Source organism: Saccopteryx leptura, chromosome 9 (assembly GCF_036850995.1).
Source record: "Saccopteryx leptura isolate mSacLep1 chromosome 9, mSacLep1_pri_phased_curated, whole genome shotgun sequence".
In the NCBI taxonomy this organism is placed as follows: domain Eukaryota; kingdom Metazoa; phylum Chordata; class Mammalia; order Chiroptera; family Emballonuridae; genus Saccopteryx; species Saccopteryx leptura.
This window is the reverse complement of record NC_089511.1, coordinates 33,978,353-33,999,795: the sequence shown is the minus strand read 5'-3', so window position 1 is coordinate 33,999,795 and position 21,443 is coordinate 33,978,353. Positions and strand designations below refer to the sequence as shown.

The 21,443-nt window shown below is 46.9% G+C and overlaps 1 protein-coding gene across 1 annotated transcript in view; it reads left to right on the top strand.

Moving 5' to 3' along the window:
* Window positions 1-20,522, top strand: part of ZDHHC7 (zinc finger DHHC-type palmitoyltransferase 7) — a 30,020-nt gene extending 9,498 nt beyond the window's left edge. Inside the window, exons 2-8 of the mRNA XM_066350098.1 lie at window positions 4,605-4,690; window positions 7,907-8,238; window positions 15,582-15,706; window positions 16,127-16,223; window positions 16,825-16,906; window positions 17,686-17,816; window positions 18,447-20,522. Of these exons, the coding sequence (XP_066206195.1) occupies window positions 7,924-8,238; window positions 15,582-15,706; window positions 16,127-16,223; window positions 16,825-16,906; window positions 17,686-17,816; window positions 18,447-18,623 (927 nt within the window). The 5' untranslated portion in view covers window positions 4,605-4,690; window positions 7,907-7,923 and the 3' untranslated portion in view covers window positions 18,624-20,522. The remainder of the gene's footprint in view (window positions 1-4,604; window positions 4,691-7,906; window positions 8,239-15,581; window positions 15,707-16,126; window positions 16,224-16,824; window positions 16,907-17,685; window positions 17,817-18,446) is intronic.
* Window positions 20,523-21,443: the final 921 nt, after the last annotated feature.

The following is a 21,443-nucleotide window of genomic DNA, read 5'->3' as shown; positions in this document are numbered from 1 at the left end:
AGTTTCAGGAAAAGCTCAAGTAAGTACAAAATTAGAAATAAAAAGAAACGGGAACGAGCATGGCTGGACCCCTTAGCTTATGTCCTCTTGGTCTGACAGCCTCACTGGCTCGCCTAGGCATACACTCTTCCTTCTCTTCATATTCAGTCGCTTCGGGCTGTCCTAGGGTTTTAAAATTTTTTATTTTTATTTATTTATTCATTTTAGAGGAGAGAGAGAGAGAGAGAGAATGGGGGGAGGAGCAGGAAGCATCAACTCCCATATGTGCCTTGACCAGGCGAGCCCAGGGTTTTGAACCGGCGACCTCAGCATTTCCAGGTCGACGCTTTATCCACTGCGCCACCACAGGTCAGGCTGTCCTAGGCTTTTAAAAAGTACAGCATGGTCAGACCAAGATGCAGCATGTTGGGACTTTCGTGGAGTCCCAGGGACTAACTGTGACTTTGGGTTGGGACTTAAGTCCTGTGAATCTCTGGTGGCTCATCTGTGAAATGGCGATGCCAAGTATTTCTTTAAGATCGTCATAGTTTTAAGTGAAATAATACACAAGAGGAAGTTGGAAAATAATTTTCCTCCACTTTTCCTTCTAGCTACCAATGTCCTTCACTTAACCTCATTTTTAAATATTTGCTCTTTGAATTATCTCATCACCCCATCTCCAAAGTTCTTGGCACTTTACGGAAACCTGGCGCCCCCTTTGGTGTGTTGACTGCTCCCACCTTCTGTCCTGCCTGTAACTCCCTTCCTGGCCTCAGTGCCTGCTTCTTGGTACCTCTTCCTCCCCTTCCATGCCTATGTCCCCGGGGTCCCAGCCTCACACTTCTGTGGTCTCTTGGGTGAGTGCATCCATTCCCACTTCACCGGTACCCTCTGTGCTGGGCTCTCACATTCCAGGTCTCTAGGTTGGGGCTGGAGGAGGGCAGATATTAAGTGGCTGCTGGTCGGCTCTGCTGGTTTATTCTGCAGCCCCAACTTCATTGAGCCCTTCTCAGCACTCTCTGCCTGAGTCTGCAGCTCCCGTGTTCCATGTGAGTGTCAGCGGGGCAGTAAAGCCTTTGAGTCCCTTCTATTTTCCTGCACGGTGCCCCGTCCTCTCCGGCTGTTGGGTGACGTGCTTTTCTTGCTGTGACTGTCTCTCAGACAGCCCCCTTAGGCCCCTGCTGCCCCTCTGCCCTGGCCTCCATCCTCTGCTTGGGTCACAGCAGCTTGCTTGTCGTTCTCCTTCCGTCCTAGTCTCACTTTGTCGCCACTTATCTTTTTAAAATATGTCTGTTTACCTAAATTCTGGTGCTTCCCATTACAGCAGAGTGAAGTGCAAAATCCAGACTCCTGAGTTTGGCGTGGAGAGTGTTCTGTTTTGAACGCCGGTCTATCCTGGATCACATTCCCTTCCCTATCCCCCATCCTTCCTTCCCCCTGCACCTTCTCACTCTGTTCTCTCCTGTTTATATCTTGCTTGTCCGTGGGCCCACCATGCAGTCTTTCTTACTGACACTTTCTGATTCCTCCAGACAGAATTGGCCTTTGTCATCTCTCTCCCTCATCACACTTTGCTCCTAATTTGGGGATAACACTTAGCACATTATGTACAAGGCTGGCTCCCACCGCTGCTGATCTGTGAGCTCCTGTGGGCAGGAGTCTGTGGTGGTGCATGCGGGGTGAGGGGAGGCGGGGCTGGCATGGAAAATGGGGCTTGGAGGGCCCTGCCCCTGGTTCTAATTGAATGGATCCCTCACAGCTGATGTTCGCTGCTTCTGCTGCTTCTGTGTCTGAAGCAGAGATTTGCTTATTTCTCTGTTTTATATAGGTCATCAGTGGGTGTGTGAATAGTAAAACAATTGATAGCTTTCAACAGCATTTTAATATAAACATGAATACTGGATTCTAGGGTAGACTTTCTTTTTATTGACTTAGTGAAGTACTTGTAACTTCTTGTTTGTAGTAACTGATCACTAATGCCCTTTGTTTACTTGTTTATGAGAAATACATGTTTTGTTTATAGCCAAGGGAAAAAGTGAGGGGGAAAGATTAAGAAACTTAACCCAAGGCACAGTTAAAAGTAAATCTTAGATGGGTCTTGAGTTCTGAAAACATTTAAAGTTGTTAGCTGTTGCCTAGATATTTTAATTAAGTTACTGTATAGAAATACGATATTTAAAAAGTCACCATCATTAGTTTAAGCAGCTTGGCATTAATGGCCATGTTTGTTATTAATAAGTTCAGAAGGGACTCAGAGCCAGAAGTATGTTAGGTTGGCGTTGAGGGCGGGGTGGGGCGGGGGATTGTCCAGGTAAATGCGGAGGGTGGACTGAATCCTGAGGACACTTGGACGGGATGGGCAGTGGAGGCTGACAGCAGAGCCTCCCCAGGTGGAGGTGCAGCAGACCTGAGACAGGAAACAGCAGCGTCTGGGTTACTGGAGGATCACCAGACTGTTTGGTGGCAGAGACTAGTGAAACATGTCCTCTGTGCCTCTTAATCCCCCTACGCCCCTATCCTTTCACCCTCTTCCACACCAGCCTCCTGGTGTCCAGGTCAGGCATCTTGGTTTCCGAAAATAGACACCATATTTTAATTGGATTGTTTCCAGTTAAAAAATGGGCAGAGGACCAGAACAGACACTTTTCCCAAGAAGACATAGAGGTGGCCAACAGATACAGGAAAAGATGCTCACCTTCACTAGCTATAAGGGAAATGCAAATCAAATCACAGTGAGATACCAGCTCACACCTATTAGAATTTTATAATACATAAATAAAACTTGAGTTCATTAACTTTATGTAATACTTTTTTTTTTTCTTTCAAATTTCGGGCCCCAAAATTAAGGTGTGTCTTTACACGGGGAAATAAGGTAAAACAAAAAGCAACAAACAAACTTGTAGACTCAGACAACAGTGCAGGTGGTTACAGCAGAGGGGAAGAGGGGCGGGGGAAGGTGAAGAGAGTAATGGGGTCAAATATATGGTGATGGAAGGAGACTTGACTTGGGGTGCTGAACACAATACAGTGGATGATGGGTTATAGAGTTGTACACCTGAAACATATAATTATTAACCAGTGTTACCCCAACAAATTTAATTAAAAAAAAAAAGACAACATAAAACAGATACCCCCTGAGGGTTTGCTTAAGCAGAAAAATACTATAGTGGAAGAATGTTGATAAAAACAGAATGGACAGGCTGTAGAGCACGTGTACCGGCAGCAGAATGGATAGAGACCAAGCTGCGCTGCAGAGATGTTTGCTGAGCGACTGCCTCTGCCAGACCTCCTGGTCGGGGCCTCTAATCCTAAATTTTTTCTTAGGTCTTTTTCTTTGGCCTTTAGTTCTCCTTTCTGGGAGATTTCCCCTTTCTCTCTTCCAATCCTATTTTTAAGATTTCACAATTCTACCATCATGTTTATGTTGTTCAATAACAAGGAAGTCCTCATAAGTTCCTCTTTTTGTTTCACAGATACAGTTTCTTATTTCTTCTTGTTTTCCTCTCTGCATCATGCCTACTCTGAATTCTCCCCCCCCACACACACACACCACTTCTTTTTGGGGTTCAGTCATTCATGAAGCCTGTTTTGGGCTTTCTTCAAAACACCTGACTGTTAGCTGTTCATGTTTGAGAATGAGAGGGGCCAGGCAGTGGGAGCCATGGTAGGATGTTCTCTAGTGGCCCTTGTCTTAGGGAAACCTGGCGGTGAATCTGACCTCTTCGATGGGGTTCCCCCACATCTTGGTATCTTCAGGCTTTTTTTCTTGGTCAACACTTGACCTTAGTCAAAAGGCTGAGAAAAATGAGCACTGCTAGAGACTCTGTGTACCCGCCCACCTGCAGTGAGCCACGTGGGAGGTGCGACTGGAGTTCTTCATCCAGGAGGAGGCCCTCACTCATTTGCACGGGTTCCTTCAACCCTTCCATCCAGCACTTCTTACCTCTCGGTCTCACTCTGTCCCTCTTTACTGTCGGTCCTTTGCTGTGGCTAGTAAAACAAATGTTGACCGTTGAGATGCAGGCTGGTCAGATTTGGTCTGGATTATCCCTAAAGATCTTTCTTGGCCCGAAGATTTGTATCAAACACTGTGGCTAAAATAACAGGAGGGTAAAATGGACAGACTTACAATACTTAATTTTCATGATTGTCAATCAATTTACTTACTTAGTAATGAAAACTTAAAGGAGTAATGATTCATCATTAAGGATAGTTCTCAATAACAGAACTATATGTGTAAAATGTTATGTTGGTTATATATGTTCGGAAAGTTAATCATACACTAAGAAATAGTATACGCTCTTCTGTCATAAAATAAGTAACTTTTCGCCTGACCTCTGGTGGCACAGTGGATAAAGCGTCGACCTGGAAATGCTGAGGTCGCCGGTTCGAAACCCTGGGCTTGCCTGGTTAAGGCACATATGGGAGTTGATGCTTCCAGCTCCTCCCCCCCTTCTCTCTCTCTCTCTCTCCCTCTCTGTCTTTCTTTCTCACTTCTCTAAGAATGAATAAATAAAATTTAAAAAAAAAATTCTATTAAAAAAAAAATAAAAAAAAAATAAAAATAAAATCTTATTAAAAAAAAAAATAAGTAACTTTTCTAATCAAATTTTACTGTCTTTCAGATCCTATTACATAGGACAGTATGTACCTTCAGATCCTGAAGAAAAGGCGCAAAACATTCAAGTAATGTTTCCAAATAATTTGTGAGGTAAGAGTGTGGTTTATTTAGGTATATAACCACTGTTTCCTTTCTGACAGCTGACACTAGTGGCATTCTATTGAACAGGCAGTATGGGCCATACGTAAGGTTAATGGCAATAAGGAAATATTTCTCTTCACCTATTATCTTTGGTTTGCATACCACCTGTCCCAGAAGGGAAGCGTATCTTAGGGGTGCAGGTGCAGCATCCAGAAAGTGAACTGATAAGTTCTTAGCAAGTATTATAAGATGAAGTGAATGCTCAGAATAAATGTAATGGATAGTCGTTGCTTATAGGTTGTCACTTAAATAATGGAGATCTGCAGTGTAGCTTTTGTGTTCTGAGAAACCAGGCTTTATATAACATAAGTACAAGCAGCTTAGGTTCAGGAGTGTAGACAAAATCCCATTAAATTGGCCATAAAAGTAGGAAAATGATGATGCGACATTTGCTTGACCATCAGTCAATGCATCGTGCTTTCAGGTTCCTCCCAGAAACGATCTTCAGCAGTATTAAATCAATAGCGGTTTGGGTATTTAGTGTAGAATAAGATTGCAGCCTTACCGTAACCAGTGTGTGTGTTTTAGTTTTGCATCGCCAACCACTGAACCATTGCTCTCATGTTCCCAGTATTTTTAGATTAATTCAATGCAAAGGAATTATTTCTTCATTTCCTCCCCTGCCTTCCTGTTGCATTAATGACGTGTAAATATAGTGACTCAGAAGAATGCTTTTGTAGTTTATGACAGATAACTGAACACATCCAGCATCCATTGATTACTTTCTTGAAAATAGTCACTTCTGGGTATCAGATTGTTTTCCCTTTTGTCTTCTCGTGGATTTAACAAATTTGGCTCTAAGACACATGAGCGTTATGCACCAGCATCCTAATATGCCCTTCTAGGAATGTCCTGCCACGCCAGTGTTTGGTGTCCTTGTGGGTGTTTTCCTGGCGTCGGCACTCCCAGCAGAGGCGTACCAGCATGGCTGCCTCTGCGTGCTCTGCAGTTCTCACCAGGACCTCCGCTGGTGGTGAAGCTGACCTGGCTTAGCTGTTCACATGTGTGCCTTTAGAAGCCATTTCGTCCTGATTTTTGGATAGAGCTCAGACTGCACAAACGCTGTACTCTGACAAGGTGCGAGTCTGTCTCTGGCCATGTGGCTGTACAGCGTATTATCTGACTGCCCAGCAAGCAAGCGTCTGCTTCTCATAGAAAGCGTTCTACTTGAGGAGTCTCCAGAAAGCAAAGAGGTCTGATTGGAAGAATTGTTCAGCTTGAGGTCTTGATGTACAGTTATGATTTACTAAGAGACTTTTATGGATATCACTAGGAAACCATTCGTGTTGGAGAAAGGTACAATTTCTTGTTGTATCTGCCTATAAACAGACATGTACCTGCCACTGGCATGCAGGCACCGAAAGGGAGCACAGGGAGAGAGGAACCAGACCCTCCACGTGAGGGGCTGACAGTAAGGGAGGGAAGACACGACGCTCTCGTGGAACTGACGAGCATGCCCTGAGAGTCAGGGAAGGAGTGAAGCTTCCAGATACTGTGTCGGCCGCCTGACAAAATCAGGCTTTCCAGTGGTATGGGCAGAATCAGTTTTTTCTCTCCTCTCAGACTCATGTCTGATTTCAGAGACCCTTTTCAAAGCGCTGCTCAGAGGAAGGAGAACTGTCTTCTCGGGATGACTTGCCCAGAAAAGGAAAGTGTTGGGCCCTCAGGGTGGACGGTGGAGTGGGGATGGACTCAGCAGAGGGGTTTGCAGGGGCCGGTGGGCAGGCACATCTGGATGATGCCGGGTCCATAAGTGCTGGCTGGAAGAATGGCTGGCTGAGGTCTGCCCAATTCTCACCTTTAGTTTCTTCTCTGTAACTTAAAAAACTTGAAGCTATTTTTTGTCTAATCTAAGAGCAGGGTTATTTTACTGACTATGGGGAACAGTTTTATTTCTCTCTTGTACCAGTCGATATATATTTTTTAATTGATTGTTTTTAGAGAGACAGAGAGAGGAAAGGAGAGAGAAGTATTCATTTATTGCTCTACTTAGTTATACATTTATTGGTTGCTTCCTGTATGTGCCCTGACCAGGGATCAAACCTGCAGCCTTGGCATTTTGGGATGCTGCTGATCTACCCGGCCAGGGCTAGTCAATATTTTTAGATCGAAAGGGAATTTTGCAAAATATTGGTAGAATGAACTCTCATCTATAGGTTCATTCATTCATTAAATGTTTTCATAATTACTATGCTCTAGTTGCATTTAAGGAAAAAACAAACAAACAAACAAAAAAACAAAATAAATGGAACGCCCAGATTCGAAAGACTGCTGGGCCTCACTCATAGCAGACCTGACTCGAGGAGCCGCATTCTCTCGGCTCCTTCACGTCGGGGAGGGGCTCTTGCTCTGTGCCTGTCTGAGAGGTGAGCAGTGCACCTGCACTGAAAAAGCACCTGGGCCCTGGGAGAAAAGACTGTCAGTGTTTCTCTATCCCTTGTGTGAACGCTAAGGCCAGATGAACTCTGGCTCTCTATCTCCCTTGTTTTTATTTATCACGAACATCACTGCTCTTACGTGTATCAAACACCAGTAAGAGAAGGTCATACATTTAAAGAAGCAGTAGAACAAGTTGCTAGGAAAAGTGCAAGTTCCTCTTTCGTTTCGTTGGATCCTGTATGATCTTCGGTATTGGGGACTGTAGGAAATATAGGAAAGGTGTTAAAAGAATGGATTAATAGATGAAAGAAATGTGAAAAGATTAAAATAGAGAGGAAGAGCATTCTAGAAAGAATTGAAGAAGACAGAGCTAAAAATAGGGGACTGCCTCCAAAATATGATCACTGTTATCAGAGTTAAAATGAGGGAGAAATGAAAGTACTGAGAATCACATTGAGAAAGCCCAGGTAAGCGTGATGAGTTCAGTGTTCAGCGGGCCAGTAAGTGAGTAGAGAAATAGTCATTTATTCGTCCCTCTTCTGTCAGGCGGGTGGTCCTGTCTGAGAGCTGTAGGGTCAACTGTGCATCCAGCACAGACTGGTCAGGTGGCACAGGACTTGTAGGCGTGGAGGCAGCCATGCTAGAAGTCTCATATCCACCCCGAGCCTCATGGGAACCTGGGTACTGTGGTTCTGCATCTAGCTTGTTCTTTGTCCACCTGTGGCTATGGCTAGCCCTAATGTGTCCCCCCGGAGCCTCACCAGCTCTGTGTCCAATCCCCTCCAGGGTGCATCGGGGGAATCATGCCGTCCTCAGGACACCGGCTTCGTGATCTCGAACACCATCCTCTCCTGGCTGAAAATGACAATTATGACTCTTCGTCCTCTACTTCCTCCGAGGCTGACGTGGCAGACAGGGTCTGGTTCATCCACGACGGCTGTGGCATGATCTGCGCTGTCATGACGTGGCTTCTGGTCGTCTATGCAGACTTTGTGGTGACGTTTGTCATGCTGCTGCCTTCCAAAGACTTCTGGTACTCCGTGGTCAATGGAGTCATTTTTAACTGCTTAGCGGTGCTTGCCCTGTCATCTCACCTGAGAACCATGCTCACCGACCCCGTGAGTACTCGCTCTTCAGCTAGATTTCTCTCCTGTGTCTGGTCGAGTGTGACATCATAGCCTGTGTGGTGAGGGCCTCTTGCTCCTATAACCTCAGGTTTTTATTAATTCCTGGATATGGGTTAGTAGCATTTCTCACTGGAGAATGAGCATTGCTTAAATAGAAGTGATATTATAGTATATTAATGGAAAATATTCTCATTGGGCTGTTTATTCAAATAAAGAGATTGTACTAAATAAATTTTAAAACCCCTCCTAGTTTAAATATTTTGTTTCTCTAGGGATGGACTGGAAGTTGAGACCAGGAAGCTAGATTCCACCGCTGTACTAATCTTTACAGTTACCATTTGACCATAAGCAACTAATTGAATTTCTTCGGGCTAAAGGTTATCTATTATCTCTAAGTCCTTTCTAGCTTTGCAATTCGCTTGTTTTTTAAGTCTCAGCTGAAATCTGAAGCAAGCATCTCATTCAAGCTTGTAAAAGGTGAAGGTTCAGCCTGTCTGGGAAGCAGAGAGGAAGAACTCCTAATTACTGGCTCCGTTGGGTGTGGGTTGTGACTTGGAAGGAAGCGATGGCTGGATAGAGATCAGGTTCGATGCCCAGTGAGAGAGCTGACAGGTGTGTGAGAACAAGGGCGTTATACTGGGCTCACCTTTGGAGCGTTTCCCTGAGAATAAAGAGGGGCCAGGTCTCACACAGTGAATGGCCCTTACTCCCTGATGTCTTGAAGGCCCCTGGATTCAGAACCTCCATGCTGGGTATAAGGCTGGTTCTGTGAGATTTTGGACGTCCTCTGGTAGACACAGCATACAGGTCCTTGCAGCTCAGCCAGAAGTCACCTCCAGACAGTGGCTTCCAGGCTCAGCCAGAGCCCCGAGTAGGGCAGCCTGTGGGCCCAGTGGGGAGACTCCCCGTCAGCGGTGCCGTGCTGCACGTGTACCTACCTGGGTGCTTGCGCTCAGTGTGGGGTTGAGTTTGAAAAAGATTCTTTCAAGCCCTGACTGGTTGGTTCAGCAGTAGAGTGTCAGCACGGTGTGTGGAAGTCCCGGGTTCGATTCCCAGCCAGGGCACACAGGAGAAGCGCCCATCTGCTTCTCTACCCCTCCCCTTCTCCTTCCTCTCTGTCTCTTTCTTCCCCTCCTGCAGCCAAGGCTCCACTGGAGCAAAGTTGGCCCGGGCACTGAGGATGGCTCTGTGGCCTCTGCCTCAGGTGCTAGAATGGCTCTGGTTGCAATAGAGCATCGCCCCCTGGTGGACGTGCCGGGTGGATCCCAGTCGGGCGCATGCGTGAGCCTGTCTGTCTGCCTCCCCATTTCCAACTTAAGAAAAATACAAAAAAAAACCCAAATCTTTTTAGAGTATATAGTTCAGTGATTTTTAATGCATTCACAGAGTCATGCTACCATCACTACAGTCAGTTTTAGAACATTTCCTCCCCCCCTAAATAACCCTGCACCCCTAGCTGTCACTGCCCAGGCCCCCATTTCCTCGAGCCCTGGGCAACCACTAGTCTACTTTCTGTTTTTCGCCTATTTTGGAATCATGGAAATGTAATCATACAACACGTGGCCTTTAATGTCTGACTTCCTTCCCCCTGCACAGGGTTTTCAAGGTTCACGTTGTATCAGTGTCTCACCCACTATTAAGGCTGAGTAACGTTCTGTTGTTGGACAGAACTGTTTTGTTTATTAGACATCGTCAGTTGACGGACATCTGGGTTGTTTCCACTTTTGGCTGTTACAGGATGGCTGCTGTGAACATGTTGTACGAGCATTTTTGCGGACCTGTGTTTCACTTCTCTCTGGCGTCTACCCAGGAGTGAAATTGCGGGGTCACACGGTCATTCTACATTGGACTTTTTGAGGAACTGCCAGACTGTTTTTCACAGCAACTGCCCCAGTTTACATTCCCCCCAGCAGTGCATGAGGGTCCAGTTTCTCTGCACCCTCAAGTCATTGTTCCCCTTTGTTGTTAGAGCCACCCTGAGGGGTATGAAGTGGTATTTCACTGTGGTTTTGATGGGCATTCCCCTAATGACTGATGATGCTGAGCATCATGTGCTTCTCGGCTATTCCTGTGTCTTTGGCGAACTGTCTGTTTAAGTCCTATGTCCGTGTGGGCGTCACTATGTCCGCCTGGCCACACCAGGACTCGGGTGGTAAGTTACAGAAACCGTTGGGAGTTGGTGTAAATAAAACTGAGGAACCTAATGGCAAGAACCCTTCAAGCACCTGCTGGCTGTAAAACCTGGATGTGAACCCGCTAGAGAGGCAGGCTGAGCGGGGAGGTGGACAAGCCCCTCCGGCTTTCTCTGTCCTGGGTATCCTGTCCTGGCTCTCCCCGTACCTAGTGAAGAAGGGGAGCCCCACAGAACTGGAGTTGGAATTGGTAAGTTCCAGATCCACATTCCTGAAGGGAGACTGTGTGGTCCAGCAGGGTCAGATGTCCCCTCTTTGTCCTCTCACCGGAGTTTGCTTCCTATTCTCTGCAGAGCAGCACGGCTTTACCATCCCAGTGTCCAGAGTGGGCTCAGTTAGAACCATTGTGCCACCCTAGGGCGGGGCAGATACCCCACTGGGACTTCATGTCATTTTGCTAAACCAATAGGACCGAGTCAGTCTTTGTTAGAATTGGCTTTGGTCTGTTATTTGAGAAAAGTACTTGGTACTATGAATGAGAAGCAGGGAGGAAGATGAGGTCCATGACATTTGATGGAGCGGAAATCTGATTATAAAGCAACAGCCCGACTATTAAAAGATGAGACTTCCACCAATCTTAATGCTTGGAAACACTGAGAACTTAAAATTGTGGAGGGAGCCTGACCAGGCAGTGGCGCAGTGGATAGAGCATTGGACTGGGACGCAGAGGACCCAGGTTCGAGACCCCGAGGTTGCCAGCTTGAGTGTGGGCTCATCTGGTTTCAGCAAAGCTCACCAGCTTGGACTCCAGGTTGCTGGCTCGAGCAAGAGATCACTTGATCTGCTGTAGCCCCACAGTCAAGGCACATATGAGAAAGCAATCAATGAACAACTAAAGTGCCACAACAAAAAACTGATGATTGATGCTTCTCATCTCTCTCTGTTCCTGTCTGTCTGTCCCTCTCTGTCTGTCCCTCTCTCTGTCTCTGTAAAAATAAATAAATAAATAAATAAATAAAAAGAAATAAAATTGTGAGGGACATGGAGTGATTACAAACCACCCACTGCCCCTCACCCAGAGCCTGCTGTCCTGAATCCCTTTTTAAAGCCTTTTTTAATGAACATCAGCCTTCTCAGCAGACATTTGCCATTTGCTCAGTGAAGGACTCTGGACACCCCAACAAAGGTGTTCTTTCATTAACCCTTCAGCACCCAGGTGGAATAAATCCACATCTGAAAATGAGGCCCCACACAAAGTAAGATGCAAAGCTGGGACTCGAACAAGATTTATCTATCTCCAGTGCCCCTGCTTCTTGCTAAATTCCTATAGACATTTCAAACATACAGAGAAATAGAGAGAAAATAGCTCCACGAACTTCAGTTACCACCTCACAGTCTTGCGTCTGCGACGCCCTCACTTAACTCCCTCTTCTCCTCCCCAGAGTATTTGGAAGTGAGTCTCAGACACTGTAAAACTTCATTTGTAAATATACTTCTCACAAAAATTAGGAGATATTTCAAAATGAGTATGAAGTGATAAAATATCTCCTAATTTTTGTGAGCAGTGTTTTTGTGTGTATCTTTAAAGAGTAAGGGCTCTGCTTTATTAAAGCGTAGCCTCAGTGCCAGTAGCTCCTGTGAAGAACTGAAGGATTTCTTACTGCTATCCAGCTCGAGTTCGGCTTTCCTCACTTGTCTCAGTTCACATTCTTCTTTGTTTGAATAGGATCCAAAAAAGGTCTGTATTTTGCGTTTGGTTTTGACATGTCTCTTGTATCTCTTTTAATCTCTATGGTTCCTTTCTCTCTCTCTCTCTCTCTCTCTCTTTCCCTTGGGATTTTTAGAAGTGAAGAAACACGGTCTTTGTCTTGTAGCACGGTCTTTTCCTCCCACTCTGGAGGTTCCAGCTTACAGCCTGTGCGTATTTACTGTGCTCCTCACCCCTTGTGTTTTCCATGCGTAGGGAGATCTAGGGGAAAGCCCATGCTTAACTCCCCCTTGGTTAGGTCCGGGGGATCCAGAATGCTTGACAGAATTGGGGGGTCAAGTTGAAAAGATATGAGAGGAAAAGAAAGAACATGTTCCTTATGAAGCATAACTTCCCTGTATGTGTGATGTGGTTGAGGGCATTTTCCTAAAGCATGAGCACCTGGTTTCCTTATCGGTGGTGGGTTAGAGGTGAGTGAGGGCAGGGGGCGAGGTGAGGTAGGGTGCTGGAAGAGGCGGCAATAAATAGAAAAGCCTTTAGGAGAACTTTGTGCATAAGGGGAGCAGTGGTAGGAAGGGTTAGGGTAGGAAGCCGCCCAAGGCATGGCTGTGACCTGGTGCCGGGATCACAGTCCTAGAGAGACAAGTTTGAAATATGCAGGACACGTTTTAGAAGAAATAGCCCTTGAAAATGAGTGTAGTGCGAATTTGAGCTTGAGGGCTATGCCTCAGCTGTTCAGGAGGCTTCTTTTGTTGGATGAACAGTGGATCCCACTGGTGCCGAGGTAACAGGCGCTCCTCCAGATGTGATGTGGCAGGACCCTGGGTGCTGAGCAGGGAGTTGACTGTGAATGGAGCGGCCTGCTGGTGGGATGAGCCCAGCACAGGGACCAGCCCTCCGCTTGGTGTCTGGTCTGCAGAAGCACACCGCGAAAGACTCCAGTCCAAGTGTAGGTCGTCGGCTGGGGGGCCTCAAGGAAGTCCTCTCGAAGCCCTGAGAAGACAGGGCCATGAGCAGCTTCCCTGACTGCCCAGGGTTCTGAGCAGCCAGAGGAATGTCTGAAAGCAGAAGATGCCTTAACACTAGGCACAAGTCTCCATGCACTAAATGTCACATAGTGATTGTTTGCTATCCCCTTGGGATACACGGCTTTCTTCAGTAAAAATAATAAGCAGTTTTCTAAAACAAATGGGTAGTGTTAGGGTGTTTTGCTTTTCAGAAGGGTATTTCTTTTATCACATTTGTTTTTACTGTGGAAAAGTACATGCGTTGCCCAGTAGATAAAACGTCCTGGTGCATCAAGGGTGTGGGTTCGATCCCCGGTCAGGGCTTGTATGAGAAGCAACCAATGAGTACACAACTAAATGGAACAACTATGTGGAACAATGAGTTGATACTTCTCTCTCTCTCTTTCTCCTTCCGCCCCCTTCTCTCTCAAGTCAATGGGAAAATTTAAAAAGACATTTAGAAAAGCACGTGTGTCTTACAAAAATTAAGGTGGGTGGAATTTTAAATCTTGTTAATTTCCTCTTATTATGGAAATTTGCGATGTTGAACTGTCAGCAGGAGCGAATATACACTATTATGATATTTTATAAAATTAGAACAGTGTTAAGACTCCTGGATTGCTGGAGGAAACTTGAAAGAATCCAAATTGTGGTATGTAAATTTAGTAAAATGTTGCACTCAACATTCTGATTTAAATTTTCAAAAAGAGTTTAAACCCTTAACTTTTTCACCTTCTTTAAGGAGACAGTGGGAGTGTTAGAAAACCCTGGGACCTGACCAGAGCAACTTCTCGTTAGGACCGTGAAACTGACGGTACTTGTTCGGGGGGCAGTCAACTGTATTGGAGGGTGGTAGGAGGGGACATTGACACTTTGCCCGCAGTGCCCCCTGTCCCACTTCCCCAGGGCACCCCCTGGAGGCCAGCCTTCCTGCCCCGATGGGCCTCCAGGTCTGGCTCACTGGAGCTGTGGAGCCCAGGGTCCTCAGTCTCCAGGCATGCTCGCCTGCTGCACTTCTTCAAACTGGGGTGTCAGCGCCCGCCCTGCCCGAGTTTGGATGTGGCTCAGGTATCCAGCCTGCGCATCCGGGCTGCAAGGAGCTCCAGCGCTGCCCTTCTGGTCAGCAGCGTCCCTCACTGTCCCCGTTCGCTCCACCTCCTCAGTCTCCCAGAGCCATTAGCTCCCGCCCTTCCCTTCCTCACTGTACTGCTGGCCTGATGCTCGCATGGCTCAGCGGGGCTCATCCTCCAGAGAGGTGCATTTCTGCATGAAGCACAGGCTCCAAGGGGCTAGGAAGTGGGACACAGACCTTGTTCCGTACGTTGAGACATTTAGAAGGCCCCCCACCCACCGTCCCCATCTACGCTAGTCAGGTCGCTCATCTTAGTCCAGCCTGCACTGTGCCCGGAATCATCTTCCAGAGGTGCTTCTCATGCCTCTCTCTACTGCCCAGGGATCAGGCCTTCCCTGCTGCGGCTGGCTCAGGCCGCCACTGCCTGCTGCATAGGCCTCGCTGCCCTGAGTCTGGCCTCCAACCCACATGGTTCTGTGAAGGGGCCCCTGGCGGGCTGCCTCTTGCCATCAGCTCACCTTTTCCTAACTGCTCTTCCCGTCGCTCCCTCACCGCTTGTCTTTCTGTCGCTCCCCTGGCACTGGGGCATATGCAGTGCACTCTGCAGCCCTGACCCCGAAGCCGGATGCTGAGTTGGGGTCGGTTACTCGGCACCACACCTCCCAGGTTTGAGTGTGAGTGCTCTTGATTAGGTTGGCCTATAAAAACACAAGTCAAGTCCTTGTGAGATTGCTTTGTTCAGTGTTCTCCTAGAGCAGCTAATAGGAAACTGTGGACAGCGTTATCAGGCCAGCCCTGCCCACAGAATGGGGTGGCGGGGCAGGGGTGGCAGTCAGCTGCCCTTGAGTTGGAATGGCTTCACAAACAAACCTTGCCTCTGGTGTAACTTGCATTAGCTCGGAAAACCTCATGTGACCTACCAGTTTATGAAGGATAATAAGGTATTTATTTTGAGTTTATTTTATTTTTTGTTTTTCCACTGATTTTGAGAGAGAGGAAAAGGGAGGGAGGGAAGAAGGGAAGGAGAGAGAGGAAAAGAGAAAAAGAGGAGAGAGAAACATCAACTCATTGCTCTGCTTAGTTGTATTTAGTTGTGCACTTATTTATTGCTTCTTGTACGTGCCCTGACCAGGGATGGAACCCATGACCTGGGAGGGCCGTGACCATACTTTATCCACTGAGCCACCCGGCCAGGGCCATTTTGAGTTCATTTTAATGCATGTTATTTTTCATACAAGATAAAACTTCTTGTCCTGCTTGGTTAATAGTTATTTTTCATATTAATATGCTTTAAGGGGCAACCACAGCATTACTAATTATTTTATGATATATAAAGTCTAAGACTGATAATTCCCACATTTAATTGTTCGTAATCTTTTCTTCTCCCTAACTAAGCATACTTTATTAAACTGTAGGGGGCAGTACCCAAAGGAAACGCTACTAAAGAATATATGGAGAGTTTGCAGCTGAAGCCTGGAGAAGTGATCTACAAGTGCCCTAAGTGCTGCTGTATCAAGCCGGAGCGTGCCCACCACTGCAGGTACCGGGGCCCCTTCCCTAGGGCAGCCCGGACACGCCCACCACTGCAGGTACCACGGCCCCTTCCCTAGGGCAGCCCGGGCACGCCCACCACTGCAGGTACCGGGGCCCCTTCCCTAGGGCAGCCCGGGCACGCCCATCACGCAGGTACCCCTTCCCTAGGGCAGCCCGGGCACGCCCACCACTGCAGGTACCCCTTCCCTAGGGCAGCCCGGGCACGCCCATCACGCAGGTACTGGGGCCCCTTCCCTAGGGCAGCCCGGGCACGCCCATCACGCAGGTACCGGGGCCCCTTCTCTAGGGCAGGAGGTCCCCCTCAGTGGCCTCTGACCATCATTACAATTTCATGTATTGGACGCATGGTGTGGGGTTGTGTCCCCTCGGAGCATGTAGTACTAATAATTGAACCTCTCCTTTTTAGTATTTGTAAAAGATGTATTCGGAAAATGGATCATCACTGCCCGTGGGTGAACAACTGTGTAGGAGAAAAGAATCAGAGATTTTTTGTGCTGTTCACTGTAAGTAAAAATATTTATATTTATGTAGTGACTTATTGAGTTTAAAATTTTTTAACTAGAATCTTACCTGGAGCTGGTAAATTTACTCTAACATCAGACCTGTTTCCCTTCAACCTTTTCTCTGGATTCAAATTATAATGCCATACTGTGATTGGTAGAAGTAGTCCAGCAGACAAATCTGTGTTGCTTGTGTTGTTTTAGGTATTTTACTGTCATCTGATTCTCAGATACACAGTTCTTTTTTTTTTTTTTTAGATTTTATTTTATTCATTTTAGAGAGGGGAGAGAGAGAGAGAGAGAAGTGAGAGAGAAAGGGAAAAATCAGGAAGCATCACCTCCCATATGTGCCTTGACCAGGCAAGCCCAGGGTTTTGAACCAGCGACCTCAGCGTTCCAGGTCAATGCTTTATCCACTGCACCACCACAGGCTAGGCTCAGATACACAGTTCTTAAAGGATCTTGGATAGGCAGATGTCAACAACTCCTTCCCTCATTAATTTTACTAACAGATGAAATGGAGGAGTCAACACAGATTAAGCGGACTTTGCTCCTAGAACTATGTGATTGCTTACCAGTGGTAACCAGTGTCTCCTCGTTCCAGATGTACATCGCTCTGTCTTCAGTCCATGCTCTGATTCTCTGTGGGCTCCAGTTCATTTCCTGCGTCCGAGGGCAGTGGACAGGTACGCTCATGTGTGTCATTCCTGGAGGCCGGGCAGCTAGGTGGAGAGGGGAAGGCTATAAAGGGAAATGTATTTTCCGGTTTTGAAAGAAATCTTCTCAGTTATTTTAGGAGTTGATTTTTTTAAAGGAAAGAATATGGGTAAGTATTAACACCACCCTTTTCCTAGTCTAGTGAAGCTGTATATAACCATTTGTCCTTAGTCGATTAATAATTTCTACTAGACAGTCTCATTTATATTTTGCAGATACAGAGGGAAGCTGGTATCCTTCCCACCAGACCTGGTGTTTATTTTCTGGTTAGCTAGCTAGGCATTGTTCAGAGTCCTCCTTGCATGACAGAATGTGAGTGCAGTGAAGGTGGCCAGGAAGTGTCCAGCCCTGGGGGCGCAGGCAGGTCAGACATCCTGCCCCGGTGCAGGTGAGTGGCCTGTGTGTATCTCCCATGTGGGTACACGTGCCTCTCTTCTCAGGGTTTAGTTGCATTTTAATACGCACTTTAATACACAAATACAGTCTTAATAGAAACCTCAGGTAATATGGAATCTTTGGAAATGGCTGGCCGGGAAATGGTAGTGTGTTTTTGCTTGGAAGGACAGATCTCCTCCGCCCCTTGGTGATCAGTGAATGTACCCATTTGCAAAATGAGCGTATTCTTTCTGGAAGCCAACCCCGGCGCTGCCACTGTGAGGGTTCTCCTGTGAGCTGAACACGGCCATCCTGGTCCATGGTCTTCCTTGTGCTGCAATGTCCGGTCACACCTGCTTTCTCTCGTCCGCAGAGTGCAGTGATTTTTCACCTCCGATCACTGTAATCCTGTTGATCTTCCTGTGCCTTGAGGGTCTCCTGTTTTTCACGTTCACTGCAGTTATGTTTGGCACGCAGATCCACTCAATATGCAATGATGAAACGGTATGCTTCGTTCTCGGCTATGTTTGCTTAATATTTGGCAGAAGCTTGAGTAAGTGGGAAATCCTAGTGTCAACAGCAGGTGCATGTGTATCCACTCGGGAGATAATTGGGCAGCCCGATAAGCTGTGCAGGCCCGCTGTGCTTGTTCCTCCTGTCATCCAGCACAGTGCGGCCTTCACGGATCAGGGCGAGTTGAGAGTCAGCAGAGCCAGGCAGAGTCTCAGTTTCTAGGTGACTCAGCCCTGGAGCAGCTGAGTGAGTTGCAGGAATTGATCGCCTTCACACCTTTAAACTGTAGGCCGGGAGCAGATGCCCAATAACTATTTGTAGTAAATGAATTAGAGGCTGCGCCTGGCCTGGGCGACCATGCTCCTCTGCATCAGTGTGACTGCCTGGGCTGCCCAGCGGTCCAGTGTTGGTCTGGCCCGTCGGCTGCAGCCTGGCTCTGTGCTGGGAGAGGCTGTGGGGGAGGGTGCCCGGGAGGTTTGCCCACACTTCACCTGAACACCTTGTTCTCAGAGGCGGTGGACGGTCAGGTTTGGTGCTGTGCCCTCGTTTTCCCGTGCGGCCTCACCTGAATGTGTCGGGGTTTCCGGCGCTGCAGCCACTTGCTGTTCTTTTTGCCTCCAGGAGATTGAGAGACTGAAAAGTGAGAAGCCGACCTGGGAGCGGAGGCTACGGTGGGAAGGGATGAAGTCTGTCTTTGGGGGCCCCCCCTCGCTCCTGTGGATGAATCCCTTCGTTGGCTTCCGATTTAGGCAACTGCAAACGAGACCCAGAAAAGGAAGCCCAGAGTTCTCCGTTTGAGGCCCCTGTCATTGTGCTGGAACTTAAGAGACTTGATTTATTTATTTGGGGTCTGAAAGGGTATCAGTAGCTCATCTGTGACCAATAGGGCAAGTGGAACCTACACAAACCAGTTGCTTGCAGCAAGCAGAATTTTATATATTTACATATTTACAGCCACAGATGGCAGATTTTCCAAAACAGTAACTGGATGATGTTCTCATCAGTTTTCTCTGTACAACTAATGAAGGGATGTGGCCACACAAAGAAGCCAAATGTCATTATCTTCCTGCACAGTTAGGATTTTTGTTAAGAGTACATTGCATTTCCCGAGAAGCTGTGTGATATTACATGGGTTATTAATTAAAATCCTGTGTGCTTGAGCTGCTTTTTTCAATCATGAAGAAAAAGTCAATCCAGTGAATGAGAATTCTCCGATGAGTGGTTTCAGGGAGTTCCTGTTGGCCCTGTGATTCATTAGTGCACGCCCTTGATCAAGAAGGGACATTTGCACAGAAGTACATTTTAGTCTCCATTAGCTCGGACACTTTGCACTGAATTTGCAAAAGCTCTGTGCACTGAACAGTGAAGGTGGCTTCAGGTACACTCCCACTGCCCGGAAGAGGCATCGACCCTGCAGCAAGTCTGCGCGCGTGTCTGTGTCTGTGTGTGCGTGTGCATGTGTGTTTTAAAACTGCCAGTGTTGTTTCGTTGATGGAACATTTAACGGCTGTGTGCAGCAAACAAGCTATTTTTTAGAAACCAACGTTTCAGGGAAGTGGGGAGAGCTGCCCCGGGATCCTCCTCCCATGGGGTTCACTATGAATGTATCACAAACTGGAGAATATCTTGATCCAAAGAACAATCATTCCTCTGTGGTCCCTTGTTGCCCTCCTGTTTTCATTTTATCTTAAAAACCTGGAGTGTGTGAGGGCTTTGGAACTGTTTTTTTGTTGTCGTTCCAGCCAAATGAGCAGTGTGTACGCGGCACCTAAGAGAGCACGTTGATGGCAGCCTTCTCCTTGTGCGGCAGGGTGGCCGCGTGGGGGAGGGCGGGCCCAGCCACGGGAAAACCCAGAGAGAGAGACAGGTGCTGGTCCCTGGGCGTCACTGAGAAGGTGAGGGGACCACAAGGCCACGAGCCCCAGACTCTGCAGAGAATATTCAGGATGGCAACAGCTTGTTTTTCTTCTTCTTTTCATCATGTTTGTTTGTTTCTCTACCCATGTCACCAGCAGTAAAATGGGACCCTTGGTGCAGAGCTTAAAATTACGCCAGAAAGTAAACAGCTCCCCTCCTGGGGGACTCGCCTTAAACTTGCCAGGTCTGTACATGCTTTGTGGGACTCACGGGGGAGCCCTCTGCGACAGTCCGAGGGTCTCCTGTTAGCCTGCCTCCCACGTAGAGAAGAATTTATGTTTCCCTCCTGGTCTTCATCTGTGAGCCGATCTGCTTTTGTTTTTTCTTTATTCCGTACCCTTTTCTAATCAGGGCTTCTACCACTGCTGATGCAAAACCACAAAGGGACCTACTCGAGACACAATCACAGCCAAATGAACAAAGCTGTAGGGTGTTTGTGAAACGGGCTAAAGCACTGCAGAAATGGGTGAGCTATTAGGGGGTGAACTGTCACAGCCAGAGGGACAGAACATGCCTCGTGGTGATCCGGAGATGCGTTTCTGGAGATTGTTTTGCATATTCATTTGCACATCTGTTGTCTAGGTTGGATGTGTGTATTGGGCTTCAATGTGAGGCTTTTAATATGTATATCCTGTTTATCAATAAAAAAATTTATCAAAGTGGTTGAATCCTGTGAGACTTGGCAAGTGTGTGCAAATCAAGTATACTTGACTTTTCAACCTCTTCTTTCAATGTAACTTTTATATGAAATAAAGTCTCCTGTTGACAGTTCTCAGACAATTGATTATGTGGCACAGTTCTTGGTGGATTGTCGTGTGTTTAGTGGCCTGACTTTTCCTTGGCTTATTGACACCAGCTCCCCGGGCTGTGATAGTCACTCGTGTACAGTTTCCACTGCTCTAGACACTTCAGTGCCCATGAAAAGTGACAGGCATTCAAATATTACTCAAACAAACTTGGTTTGCTTTATCCACATTTAATATTTTACTCTTCAGTTGACAGATATTGTCGTGGAGACAATGATTACTTAGAGACCAAATGAAATGCACTGAGGGGGCCAGGGGGAGTCAACAGTCCGGGTCAGAAGATCAAAGGACTGAGGCCCTGTCCCCAGCCTTACTCAGATATTAGCAAGTACAATACAAATAACTCAAAGAAGCAAAGAGAAGTTTTCAGGGGGTGAAATAAAGGACAAGGAACATGCTGATTCCTAATCTCTGGTCGAAGAGCCTAAACATTTTTGTTGTTGTTGCTGAATCTTATCTTGCTGTTTCACTGTTTCCAGTATGGGTCAGAGAGGCCCCGGACTCTCGTCCACACAGGGCCTTCACCCTAGGGTGCCCAGCTGTCTCTAGTTGTTATCCTAACTGCGTGTTATCATAGTATGTACCCACAAAACGTCATTTTCCTTAGCTTTATCCTAAACATTCCTGTCAAGTTTTTAGTGCTCTCTGGAATAAAAATAATTTTTAAAAATATCTCTCTTCAATCCAGAAACTCAGCTTCCTACAATTTCATTCAACAAATTATCTAATATTTGTGCTTGAGGGACCCAAAGATGAGTGAAGAGGGTGACCATGCCCTCATACTGCTGCGCAGGGAAGATAGGCAGCTTTACAAATGGCCAACTGTGTGCCCACAGGGTGCCACACACACTTTCCCACGAGACCCTTCTCGCCCTGCAGACATGCAGACACACAA